The sequence below is a fragment of the Rhipicephalus sanguineus genome, chromosome 8 (genome assembly GCF_013339695.2).
Source record: "Rhipicephalus sanguineus isolate Rsan-2018 chromosome 8, BIME_Rsan_1.4, whole genome shotgun sequence".
Taxonomy (NCBI): domain Eukaryota; kingdom Metazoa; phylum Arthropoda; class Arachnida; order Ixodida; family Ixodidae; genus Rhipicephalus; species Rhipicephalus sanguineus.
The window spans coordinates 5,820,349-5,834,103 of NC_051183.1; the positions used below are offsets into that span (position 1 = coordinate 5,820,349).

Below are 13,755 nucleotides of genomic sequence, written 5' to 3' on the forward strand. Positions count from 1 at the left end.
CGCAGCATGTCCATTGTTCTCCTTCATTACTAAATCTCGCTTTATAACTACCCGTTCTAAGGCAACCCGATCTCGCTTCAAACAGTAAAGCGCTTCCCATTGAATTATCGTAAAATGCCTCCCTCCTTATTTCATTTTTGCCCTTTCGGTAGTTACTCAGAGCCGGTTTTTTCTCCATAGCTGCCGTCCAGTAAATCCTCTCCGCCTCTCTGACTTTTCGCTTAACGATCTTTGTTGACATATTGCTTACACTACCAGCCATATATTTACTAGTGAGCCTCCTAGTTCTTTTTCTCCACTGTGTGTCCACGCTCTTCCTATACAAATAACGGAACACCTTCTCTGCCGATCTGCTCTTCTTCATATTTCTTAGCCTTTCTTCGAACCTTATTTTGCTCTGAGCCTCCCTCGCCTCAAAACCTGCCCATCCCATATCGCCCTTTAGAGCCTGATTTGTCGTCTTCCCTTGAGCACCCAACGCAAGGTGTCCCAAAGTCCTTTGATTTACATCCATTCCCGATTGCACCTCTGCCCTCATGCACACCACTGAGTTCCCAAAAGTAAGCCCCGGAACCAATTCACCTTTCCACCGACCTCGAAGCACCTCGTACCTATTGTATCCCCACAACGCTCTTTGCTTCATTATTGCAGCATTCCTCTTTCCTTTTGCTGCCGAGGCTTTTTCCTGTACCTCCATGTATCTGTCACCCTCATTTTTCCATACTCCGAGGTACTTCTATTCGCTATCCTTCGATATCTCTTGGCCCTGTATTGACACCGCCTGATCAGGATCATTGAATACCATCAATCCACATTTTGTTACACTAAATCCTAGTCCTAGAGCTTCCCCTTCCCTTCCGCATGTCCGCCAGCTGCTGTATATCGTCTCGACTTTCAGCAAATAAGACAGTATCTTCAGCATAAAATAATCCTGGAAGCTTCTGCGCAATCATCACGCCGTCCTGTATGTGTGACAGATTAAAACCAAAGTTGCTACCTTCTAGCGCTTTTTCCATATTCACCATGTACAGCATGAATAACAGCGGGGACAAAGGACATCCCTGTCTCAGCCCCTTGCTAATTCAACGTTTTCTTTGCTACAAACTCCTTCCCATGCAAACTATTTTCTCGGTACATCTCTCTCAAAATCTGTATAGAGTCGCCGCCTGTGCCCATTTCTTTCAATATATCCCACAAAAATTCCTGATTAACGTTGTCGTACGCCCCACTGATGTCTAGAAAAGCCCCGTACAAGGGCCTATTTTCTATTTTTTTTTCCATTGACCTTCGATCTGGTTATTGGCAGATCGCTGTTGATCCGCAAGACCGAGAAAAAACCGCATTTGTAACCCCAGATGGCCTGTACCAATTTAAGGTCATGCCGTTTGGGCTTTGCAATGCTCCCGCCACCTTTGAGCGGATGATGGATTCCCTTCTACGCGGCTTCAAGTGGTCAACATGCTTGTGCTACCTGGACGATGTCATCGTTTTTTCACCAACATTCGCAAGCCATCTTGAGCGGCTCTCCACTATTCTCGAGGTATTCCGCAACGCTGGTCTACAGTTGAACTCCTCCAAATGCCGTTTTGGCCGTCGTGAAATAACTGTACTGGGTCACCTCGTTAACGCAGCTGGTGTCCAGCCTGATCCCGACAAAATTCGCGCAGTGACACAATTTCCCGTACCCTGTTCGGCTAAAGATGTCCGCAGCTTTCTCGGGTTGTGTTCCTATTTCCGCCGCTTCATCCGGAATTTTGCCGATATTGCGCGTCCTCTCACAGAACTACTCAAGAAAGACGTCAGCTTTACTTGGGGTTCACCTCAAGCTGCTGCGTTTTCGGCGCTCGTTACAGCCCTCACAACTACTCCAGTATTAGCCCACTTTGATCCCACCGCCCCGACAGAGGTTCGCACCGACGCAAGTGGTCATGGGATTGGTGCTGTTCTCGCTCAGCGTCAACACGGACGAGACTGCGTCATCGCCTATGCCAGCCGACTGTTGTCCACGGCGGAGAAGAACTATTCAATCACCGAAAGAGAGTGCCTTGCTCTAGTTCGGGCAGTTGCTAAGTTTCGCGCATACCTGTACGGCCGCAGCTTTACTGTTGTAACTGACCATCACGCCCTGTGCTGGCTCTCTTCGCTCAAAGATCCCACGGGCCGCCTCGGTCGTTGGTCTCTCCGCCTTCAAGAATACACCTTCTCGGTGGTTTACAAATCCGGCCAACTCCATCAGGACGCCGATTGTCTGTCACGGTACCCAGTGGATCCACCCGACACCGCAGAGAGACCCGCTGAGTCTGGGGTATTCTCAATATCAGACTTCCTCGATATAGGTTGTGAGCAACGCCGCGACTCGGTTTTACGTCCCATCATTGACAGTCTGAGTTCCGGAACTCCAAGCAGTTCTCTAAACTTGTACTGCCTTCACGACGGTGTTCTATACCGCCACAATATGCGCCCCCACGGCCCTGAACGCCTTCTCGTCGTGCCTTCCCACTTGCGGGCAGATGTTCTTCGCCAGCTCCATGATGAACCTACCGCCGGTCACCTTGGAGTTACACGCACTTACGATCGCGTCCGGCGCCGTTTCTTCTGGCCAGGCCTCTATCGCTCCGTGCAAAAGTACGTCAGCAGCTGCGACCTCTGTCAACGTCGAAAACGACCAACAATGCTTCCAGCCGGCCACCTTCAGCCTATTGACATCCCCGCCGAACCATTCTACCGCGTCGGGCTCGACCTCCTCGGACCATTCCCCACTTCTGCATCCGGGAACAAGTGGGTCGCCGTAGCGACTGACTACGCCACACGTTACGCCATTACCCGCGCTCTTCCCACCAGCTGCGCAACTGATGTCGCCGACTTTCTACTGCATGACATCATCTTGCATCACGGTGCTCCTCGCCAGCTTCTCACCGACCAAGGCCGATACTTCTTGTCCCGCGTCATCCAGGACATTGTTCGTTCCTGTTCTACAAACCACAAGTTCACAACGGCACACCACCCGCAAACTAATGGGCTTACGGAGCGCCTGAACCGCACTCTCACCGACATGTTGTCGATGTACGCTTCTGCCGACCACCGCGACTGGGACGCAGCGTTACCCTACGTCACATTCGCTTACAACTCCTCCAGGCATGACACCACAGGTTATTCCCCGTTTTATCTTCTGTATGGACGTGAGCCATCCCTCCCTCTTGACACGCTGCTTCCCACTGGCTCGAACTCGCCTGTCACATACGTTCTCGATGCCATTGCCCGAGCCGACACAGCACGACGGATTGCCCGAGAGCGCCTCACAGCATCTCAGGCCTCTCAAAAAGACCTGTATGATCGCCGACACCGAGATGTCTCTTATGAACCCGGTTCACTTGTCCTGTTGTGGACCCCATGTCGTCGCATCGGTCTCTCAGAAAAGTTGTTATGTCGCTATGACGGACCATACAAAGTCCTGCGGAAGGTCACTGACCTCACATATGAAATACAGCGAGTCGCCGATTCAGTGCAGTCAACGCCAACGCCACCCACTGTTGTGCACGTCGTAAGACTGAAACCATATGTGCCGTCCACCTCACTACTTCCGTGACCAGCGCCGGGTCGGCGCTTTTACGCCGCGGGGTAGTGTCACAAGGTAGCAGTGGGCCAGTGGCACAAGGTAGTAGTGGGGCCCACTCTGGAAGAGGGACAACGACGAAGTGCTGAAGGGACAGGCTCCGGTCCGCCATTGTCTCAGCGTCTATTTCTGCTTGTATATATTTGTAAATATACGTTTTCTCGTAACATTATTTTTATACACTCAGTGCGAACAAACAGGTTATCGTCTAACCGCCTGTCGACTCGAAATCCGTTCTGAAGTTCTCCCAAAATATCGTTATGTCATGTTTCTATTTTCATTTTTACTGCTTGCATCGCCAACCTGTATAGTACAGATGTAATGGTTAGTGGTCTATACGAGCGGGTGTTATCCTTTTCTCCCTTGCCTTTATAGATTAAGTTCATTCTACTTTTTTTTCGCCAACTATCCAGGGACACTAAAGGCAAATAACAATTTATGTCAGAGTGAAAGCCCAATGTATGACAACTTCTAAAACGGCAATATTATCGACAGCAGTGCCCTACTTACCGAGAAATTAAGCTAAATGTATCACATGATGAGCGCCACGAGTGGGACATTTTCGAAGTGATCCCGATGACGTAGGGAAGTCGGCCTACAATAAATCACTAGTAATCAAACTAGCAGCAGTAAAAAAAGAACATTCCGAGCATCAAAAGACGTAACAAAATGCTGTTTGTTCGTTTCCGCTTGATTCATGGAAAACAAAACCTCCGTGGCGTTGCCATGGGGAACGGCGCGCGTGGTTCAAAGGTTCCGTTTTCGCCGAACTGTGCCTCGCCCGTCTCAGTGGTAGTTTCGGGATCGCGTACTGCCGTGCGTGTTTTGCGCGCTCGTGAAAGTCGCTCTGACAGAAAGTTCGACAAAATGCCGCATGCGTGTGATATTGCCGGATGCCCGAATGGTGCACAACGCCAGTGCTGCAGCAAGGAAACCGGTGTGTCTTTTCACTGGGTGCCGCGGAATGAACCCTTACGCTCGAAGTGGCTTAGTGTCATGCCATTGCGCCAGTGTGCTAAACAGTCAAAACCTCTGCGTGTGTGCTCGCTGCATTTTCGTACTGAGGATTACGAGACCAACCGCAACTTGGTGACGGCTTTGAATGTGCCCATTCGAGCAAGTCTTTGCCGCAGCGCCGTTGTTGCTACTGTGGGTCCCGCTACTTCCGCTCGGCTGCTACTAGTGTCGGCGGCCGCGCAGTAAAAGCGGGCAACGTTGGGCACGGCAGCAGTGACGTATGAGAGTCGTATTTTCAGGCGGGAGATTTGAAGCGCGCTAACGCGATGCGGACCACTAAAAACGTGATTTTATTTCAAAATAAGCACTTCCTTGGCACAAAAGCAGCGCTACGAGGTTTCTGGGCCGCTATTTTAACAATCAACGTCGACTTAATATTTGCCTTTAGTGTCCCTTTAAGCAATTTTCTACGGCTTTCAGCAGTGCTTCTTTAGTGCAATGTCCTAGTTCGTTAATGAGGCCAACGGGAATCCCATCTAAACCCGCGGCAGTGCGCTTTGGAATTTTTCCTTCGGCCTTTTTTCAGTTGAAATTATCAAGTACTAGCTCTTCCTCGGTTGCTCTCTCCGCCACCTTTTTACTCACCGGGGAAATCCCCTGGACGCTCTTTTTAAACGAATCGGCTGTTACCTTTCGGATGTAACCTAGCGCTTCGTGCCCTTCCAATTGATTTCCTCCTTCATCTACAATATGTTGTCGCATTGTGATAGACTTCCTACCTAGTGCCTTTATGTGGCTCCGAAATATCCTAGGTGCGGCCTCCTTTTTTTCGTGAATCTCTGTCACCCAGCGTTCACTTTCACCTTTAATTTTTGCCTCGACCAATTTCTGTACAATGGATTTTTTCTCTAAATATATTTCCCATATTTTGTTGACTTCGTCCTGCGGCGGCTTCTCCTTTTTTTGCCCTTCTATGCTCCCGTGATGCTTCGCGCCGCTTCTCGATCGCTTCCCGGATTTCCTTGTTCCACCAACTTTTTGGCTTCCTCTTTCCTTTCCAGCAAATAGTTTTCTTCTCTCTCCCTATCTCTTTCGTCATTAGATCTAACAGCTCACTGTACTCCCAGTCCTTGCCTAGTATTTTGCCTACTTCTTCCTCGACTCTTGTGCAGGTGTTCGCGTGTTGTAGCGGGCATTAAAAAACAATTCCTCTTTTGAGTTGTATCGTGTGACTCGTCATTTGTATACCGTGCTCAGCCCTGGTTAACCTTCCCGCCTTTCTTTTATTCTTATTCTCTCTCTCTCTCTCTCTCTTCCTCGACTCTTGAGGCTATATTTATTATTTGTTTTTCATTTAAATACGAGGTGCCAGACTCTGATTCCATGCTCTTATTTCCAGTCTTATATCCCATTTGTAATGCTATTCGTTTATGATCGCTACCCAAGCTTTTAATCCCTTCCTCGTCTACTCTGATTTCCCTCAGTTTGTGATAAATTCCTTCAGACATGAGACAATAATCAATACTTGATTATTTGTTTCTGACTTCCCACGTGATCTGAGAGCATACAGGTTATAGGACTTCCCACGAACAGTTATAGGAAGTGCCGCCAACGGCGAGCGGTTGAACGAGAGCGGGGACCCGCGCTCCCATAGGAGCCCGCTATCTGTGCAGGTCAACAGTACAGTAGGTCGTGGTTCATAGCATCCATCCATATTAAAAAAAGATGGTTGATCCCTCCGTCATAGGAATCGGAATAACACGAAAGTAAAGCGTGCCCTTACAGAAGTAACTGAATGTTTACTGTACATTGATATAAGAGAGTTTGTACAATGTAAATTGATATCTGGCACCTATAGCACCGTTTAACGTGGATGCACCCACTTTGATGATTGGTGGTGCATCTCCATCCCGACTACTAACGTCCATGTTAAATGATTAAACAAACCCTTGTGGTAGCTGTAGTAGTTAACGGTGAAAGCGTAATCAGAGAACGAGGAGTGATAGCCAGAACAGCGTCAGATATTAGACGCAGAACTTGGTCGCCATCCCGCGGCATGTTAAAATGTGATTGAACACCACGGCCGGACTAGAGGGAAACGCGAAGCGCGTCGTGCTGCCCCGGTAGCCCGGCCGCGATTTTTCTCGGGGCGAGCGCCTGAGCGGGGAACGCAGGCGCGCGTCGCAGAGCTATTTTTGGTTTGGATTAGCGTGATGCTATGAGCCAGGCCGACGCTTTTACGACGCTTGCGCTAAGATCGCCACCTCGCGGTGTGTTAAGGCCTTGACAAAATTGAACTTCTATTGAAAACGCGCCGAATGGGACGTACGTGTAACGCGTTGCAGGTGCTAATCGTGGAGGCCACGGTAATGAAGAATTGCTTTACCTTACCGCTCCCAGAGGGCAACACTACCCCGCCGACCGGGAGAGTGGTAGATATAAAAGGCGCCTTTGTAAAGCCTCTATAGTCTGTGACCGTGGCGCAGTGGATAGTGTGCCCGGCATCTGTTGTTGCGGACCGAGCGGTCATGTGTTCGATGCTCGTTAATGGAACTTTTTTTCTTTGCCATCTGATCGTGTAAATTTTTTCGACGTCATTTCCGTGACGGAAATACGTCACTGAAATCTTGGTGCACCCCGGCATAAAACACTTTCGTGTTAAAATAGCTCTGCGACGCGTGCCTGCTTCTGTACCGCGTTTCCCGCTTACGCTCGCCCCGAGAAAAATCGCGACCGGGTTAGAGTGGAGACAAGACGCGCGTTGCGTTTCCCTGTAGTCCTGCCGTGGTGTTCTGTTTACTCTTACACATGCCGCGGAATGGCAACGAAATGGACTTTAGTAGACGCTCATCTGGCTGTCGCATCGCTTTCTCTGATTACGCTCTCACCATTAGCTACTACAGCTACCACAAAAATTTGTCTAATCGTTGATCATGGACGTTAGACGTCGGATGGAGTTGTGCCACCAAGCGTCAACTTGGGTGCAACCACGTTAAACGGTGCTATAGCTGCCAAACACCAATAGACATTGAACAAGGCCTGTTACATCAAGGTACAGTAAAAATTCAACTACTTGATAAGGACAGGTTTTACTTTCGCGTTATGATTCCTATGATTCCTATGACGGAGGAGTCAACCATGTTTTGTTTTGTTTTGTTTTTGTCTTTGAGCTTGGTCAGCGTTTTTCTTTTATTTCACTACAGCGGATGATGTTGGAGTTGTAGAATTGTGAGAAGTATCTTACGAGCGATTCTCTGAACTTTTTATGCATAACCAGAGGCCAGATTATGTTTGAGGGTACTTTTCTAATTTGGTCATGTCCTGCATACAACTGCATATGCCAAAGCGTACCAAAAAACTAGTAATAGAAGTCCTCGGATAATTCTACACAAGTAATACACTCAAAAAGACAATGAAATAAAAACGTCACACTCCTAGCATTCAGAACCGCCTTGCTAAGGATCTTAGGATAGGTAGGTAGGTAAACAACTTTATTGATTCGTGAAAGAATCATGTGACGGGGGGGGGGGGGGGAGCGGAAGCAGGACGACGATGAGCCCTCGGGCCGCTCTAGGTGGCCGGACACTTCTGTGCTTCGTGACCCCTCTGGCCCAGCCCACTGTCCGGAGCTGTAACTCCGGTTGTGAGTTGCGCAGAGCAGCCTCCCATCGCTCCTGGTGTTCTGACCCTTGCCACGGGGGCTTGGGTTTGTTTGGGCAATTCACAAAGACGTGATTGAAGTCGGCTCTGGTGCTCGGACACAAGTTGAAATGAGGAGAAGTTTCGCCAGTAGGGTACTTGTGAAAGAATCCGAACAAAGGTTCTTCGGCATCACAGTCCCGAAATTTAAAGAGAGGCACCGGGTAAGTTTTAGAGATATGTTGTGCCATCAACGAATCAATTAACATATCTGCAACTAATGACTGCATGAAAAAAGAAAGGGTGAAAGCTAAGGATTGAACGAAGAAAAGCAACCGGGTCAGCAGGCAAAATAGTTTTATTAAGCGCTCGTATTTAACAGTGTTCAAGGAGTGAGCGCCGGCTTTGGGTGAATCACGAAAAGCCTATTTTGTTCTCGGCGATGACTTTCTTGCCGAGTCATTCCAAGCTTGTGTTCAGACCAGCCGGGAGACATCTACGTGATCGGCGAGTTCGTCGCTTGTCTGCACTAGGATGACGGCGTACGTGATGATGGAGCCGGCCATCTGCGAGCGTTGTTAATAAAGGCGAAGCGTTTCTTAACGAACCAAAGGCACTTTGACGGTTTCTATCTATCTATCTAGCCGCCTACGTCTGGGCGCTCTCGTAGCCGTCTCCTTAACTTGGCACATACCAAAATTAACAAAGGAGGACATCAGTGTATGACGAACACATAGGTCACGAAATGAATGACGTGAAATGCCTGTCGTGCACGTAATGAAGGGCTTTCGCTCGGCCTCGTGTAACGCATATCCGCCTACCGCGGCCATGTGGGTATGCGCCACACGCTGTTTACAGTTTATATCAACCCCGGAACGGTGAGAACAGACTTTGGAAATCTTGACGTCATAACGCTAAGGAGCTCGTGGCGAGGAAAATGCAGTAGCGGCGTCGGTGGCGTTGTCGGTGAGCGAAAAATCAGATGAATGCAAGGAATAAAGACCACAGTTCGAGCCGGAGGGGTGTTTTACCGAAAATAAATATTGAAAATACGTGTTTTTCTCAAATAGTCAAGGCCTCCAGCAAGTGCCCCCCCCCCCCCTCTCCCAGGCCTAGGCATAACCCAAGCAAGTTCGGCACACTTGACGCAGCTGCGTAGTACATGACCACTACCGACCGCTGCTTATAAAGAGCGGCCATGTTAAAAGACTGGACGTGCAAACACTGACACAAGAGAGAAGTCAACGCAAACGCCGACTAACAACTGAAAAGGCACGCAGCGGCGGAAAAGAAGGTAGCAGGTAAAGAAAGCTTATCTGCGCATGCCCAGGCAATACCTATCGCATGGGGGTCTGCGTGAGAGATAACAAAACTGCGCGTACATCGAATTCCGGCCTCTCGACAATGTATTAGATGGTTAGCGACCCCTTTATGTTCTCTTAATCTCTGCTTAATTAACACCAGCGGCCCGCCTGCCATGTGTAGAAGCGGCCGCAGCTAAGAGGAACTTTATAGACCACAAATGTACGGCAATCAGTAAATTTGTTGGTGTCTTTCACGAAACAAATGTCAGTCCGCTTCTTGTCAACTCATTCATTCTCTGTGCGGCGGCGCATAGTTATCCAGCTTATTGGTAGCCGTAAAGTCAACTTCAACGCCGTCTCTACTGTGAATGTAAGGAATACCTACGACACGCTTGTTACTATTGCTTTCTGCAACCATGGTAGGGTTACTTAATTTTTGTATTGGTGACGACTTTGAATCTGTGCTTACCTCAGTGAGTGAACAATTTCAGTTAAATGGAGCAGGGCTAAACTTTACTGAAGAATTGCCTGAGAATGGTGGAATACAATTTCTAGACATTTCCTTAACGTTTCAGAAGAAACAAATATTCTGACAGTATTCTCCTATATCTTCAAAATCTGTTAAACTTCTCGTCGAAGCATTCTAAGGTTGTGAAAAACGGTATAGCTGTCATCAGTAAAGGGGCACGGGGCACGTGCCGAATGTCGGTGGTGGCGATGGTGTGCGCAGCATGGAATATCCCCCGATGGTATGCACTCCTGCCACGTCCGCGCACGCGATTGGCCGGGGAAGGGCTCGTGGCACGCCAGCCGAGCCGAGGTGCGAAACCCCAAGAGAAGAGGCGGACATTGTTCGGTGGAGCGCCGTGCGAGAAAGGTGGAAGGAGTCGGCGTCGCACTCGCGGCGAGCGCAGCAGGCGCCCGGAGCTGCACTCTAAGAAAAAAAAGAGTATACATGACTCTTTTCGGAGAGTTCTGACTTGCCACGTATAGGACTCTCTTTAAATAGTCACGGTGACTCTCTCGGTGGGTCAGGGTCGGCTCGCTCTAGGAGAGTCCCCTGACCCTCTAGGAAGAGTGCAAAGACTCTCATCGGGAGGATCACGTTACCACTTATAAGGAGTCAGACGACTTTTGTCGGCAACGCTCCTACGGGGGTCAAGGGACCCACACCGAAGCATCAAGCGACTCCACAAGTATAGACCCTTTTCGAAAAAGGGCGCCCCTAGCGCCGCGCACGCAAACTACAGTCTGCCGCCATTGTGAGGGCACCGCAGCAGACGACGCTGGCTTCGGCAATGTGCCAGTGCGTGACATAATCGTGAAATGCCATCAACGTTTTTCGTAGAGACGGCGTGCTGCAATGCTGCAGAAGTGCTGCGTTCCCATGTGCCACCATCGAGGATATCGCGACGAGAACAGCGATAAGGTACACGATATAACTTGAACAGCAAACTCACGTGCTCTCTCTCCGTACGTGATGTCAAACGAACGTGCGGAAGGGCGCCGTTTTGTAAACGCGCTACAGAAACGGACGTGCTTATTTCACAGCGCCATGTGTAGCCTTGCTTTTACGAATGAATAGTCTTCTCCCGAGTGTCTGCATGCGGTGCATTGCGATAGATTGTTTGTGCAGAAATACTGCGAGGGTTCGTAAAAATAAAAAAATGAACTTGCGTACCGTTCATTTAGTACATACAAGCAGGGGCGTAGGCAGAAATTTTTTTCGGGGGTGGGGCAACTTGATCTGAAGTGAGGGCCGGGCAGGCAGATGTGGTAGAGTGTCATTTTGTGCTCTGTGTGCCATGGCAAAAAAAAAAAAGAAACTTTCGGAGGGGGGCACGGGCCCGGTGTACCCCCCCCCCCCTCCCTGGCTACGCCACTGCATACAAATATACCCAACGCGTGGCGTCCGGAAAATAGTTGCGTGGTGTGGCTTGCGGCGGACAGGATTTTCACCGGTAGCGGCGGTCGCATAGTTCCGCGACAGTGACGTCCTTCCTTTCCTTCGGTGAGAAGTTTGTAGTTTGTAGCTTTCGGTGAGAAGTTTGTAGCTTCGGCGAGCCTTTTTTTCCCGGTCCGGGCGCGCACGCGAGTTGGCTGTGGTCACGGTCCCGCAACCGCGGCAGTCGAGCCAAACTGCTCGTCCAACCCGTTGAAGGGTACAAAATGTTGCTCATTGTGCATCGGAAGCACCTCAGAAAGACCAACGGAGAGTACTAAGAGCTCGTTCAAGCACGCAAACGGTGAGATTTCAGCGGATGACACGGAGAACTAGCCGCCAACACAAACATCACAGCACTCACGCATTTGACGGCTCGCTTTCCATGCCCTCACGATGGCGCGGGCTATCCCACGCTCCTTTGCGAAGCGAAACTGACGAAAAGCCCACCGTCAGGTGGCGTATTTATGAAAAGGGTCTATTTTAAGCTACTCATTTGATCCTTGCTCTACTTTTGCGCGACTACTGTTGAAAATAGTGGAGTATTCATTTTAACTATGTCCAATAATACTTGCCGTTCTGCCCAGCGACTGTAGGAAAAGAATAGTTCAGTTTTAGCATTATTTTAATAAAGCTCGTCAAAACAACACATATTTTCCAACAAAGTTATATAGAAAGCGCGAAAAGATGGTCTGTGATTTCCAATTAAGAAGTTTGGGTATTCCTCATTTACATGCTTCTATGAGTATAGCCACCTAAAATGTGTGACTGTGATGTGCACAGTGTCATATGGTGCTGTTATGATCGGCCTGCCTGGCTTGGCGCCGCTTTGACTCATGAGACGTTGCGGCTAAGACTACCCTGATTTCTTCCGGGTCAGCGGTTCCAGAGATGCCCCAAGAGCGGCGACAACACGAAGGTCGTTCGTCTATTATTCTCAGGTTGTCTGCGCCCCTCGTAAAACCCTTTGGGCACGCCTGACCGACTGACGGATTGGGAAGAGTTGTTGGCCGTCGAGGCGGCTTGCTTTGTCGTCAAGGTGCCCCGGACAAAGGACCCAGCGTCTGGGAACCGTCTGCGGATGCATTTCCCACGTTCTCCGTGGCGCCTTGTTGCCGCTGTTTCCAGAATTCGTGGTCTGCCTCGCGCATACCCATCATTGCAACAGACTACGAAATTGACTTCCACGTAAGACTCAACGTCTTCGTGCTGTGCCGTGTAGTGCGCGGTGGGCAGTGTTTTTCCCTCGCCATGGGACGAACTGGATGTGCCTCTTTCTCCTTTCGTGGGTTGGGAAGGAGGCGGCGTTTCACCTTCCCCTTTTGGGGGCGGAGGTGAAGATGGAAATTTTCATTGGACTGTCCTGGCCTCTATTGTTTTTTCCTGGGAAGGACATGACATAAAATGCGAGCGCCGATGCGCTCCCGACGAGCTCTCACAAGTTCTCTCAAGCTCTCACGAGCTCCGAGAGCTTCCATGATGCTAACCCCATCATGTAGCAACACGCTACCTGTAAATAAACGTTACTGTTAACAGCTCCGGGCTCCTCTCCTCGACATCTCCCCGGGACTCTGGCTGGCTCCGGTCCTCTGGGCAGAACCCCGATCACATCAGTGCTAAATGAACAGCAGAAATCGCCATCATGTTTCCATATTTATTCCTTGTGATTAAGAATAAATCAAAAAGTGGCGACGGCTTGAGGCATCAGACTTGTGGCTTGCTAGGTTGTCGCTCCTGTCCAGCGTGAGCACCATGAAAAACGGTATCTGAAAAACAGAACGTGATATTATGATGAGAAAATGAAATTGCAGTAAAGGTTTGCAAAACCTACACAATAAGTGGCTTTCACAGACATAATAAAGGCTAACAACAAAACAACAAAGCACATCCTCCGGCAGCCAGGGGCATGCCGTGAGCGGTTATTGACCGCATGTTTTACAAACGTAACCCAACCCTAAATACTCAGATAAACAGATGCGAGTACTAGGGCCCGATCGACACACAGCGCGTGCGTACGCCGTCTACGTCGAGATCAGACATGTCATATGCTAGAATTAGCGCACATAACTCCCACAATCACGTACACTCACTCGATTCTGCTATAACGCCCAACGTCATCGCAGTATATGCAAACCACGAAAACAGCAAACAGAAACGAGGGAAAAGAGTGCACGGCGGAGGCCGCAACAACGCGCGCCGTCGAAAGTCTAGAGCTTTTTCACTTTACCGGCGAGGCGTGTCCAACTTGAATGACTACCGCGTACGTTCTGGAAGCCACCGTACTATATCTGCACCTCAAA

At 49.5% G+C, this 13,755-nt stretch overlaps 1 protein-coding gene across 1 annotated transcript in view; it reads right to left on the reverse strand.

Annotated features, from left to right (window-relative positions):
• Positions 1–8,571: 8,571 nt before the first annotated feature.
• The window catches only part of LOC119401256 (uncharacterized), a 41,951-nt gene continuing 36,767 nt past the window's right edge, over positions 8,572–13,755 (reverse strand). Inside the window, exon 4 of the mRNA XM_037667940.1 lies at positions 8,572–8,775. Within this exon, the coding sequence (XP_037523868.1) occupies positions 8,686–8,775 (90 nt within the window). The 3' untranslated portion in view covers positions 8,572–8,685. The remainder of the gene's footprint in view (positions 8,776–13,755) is intronic.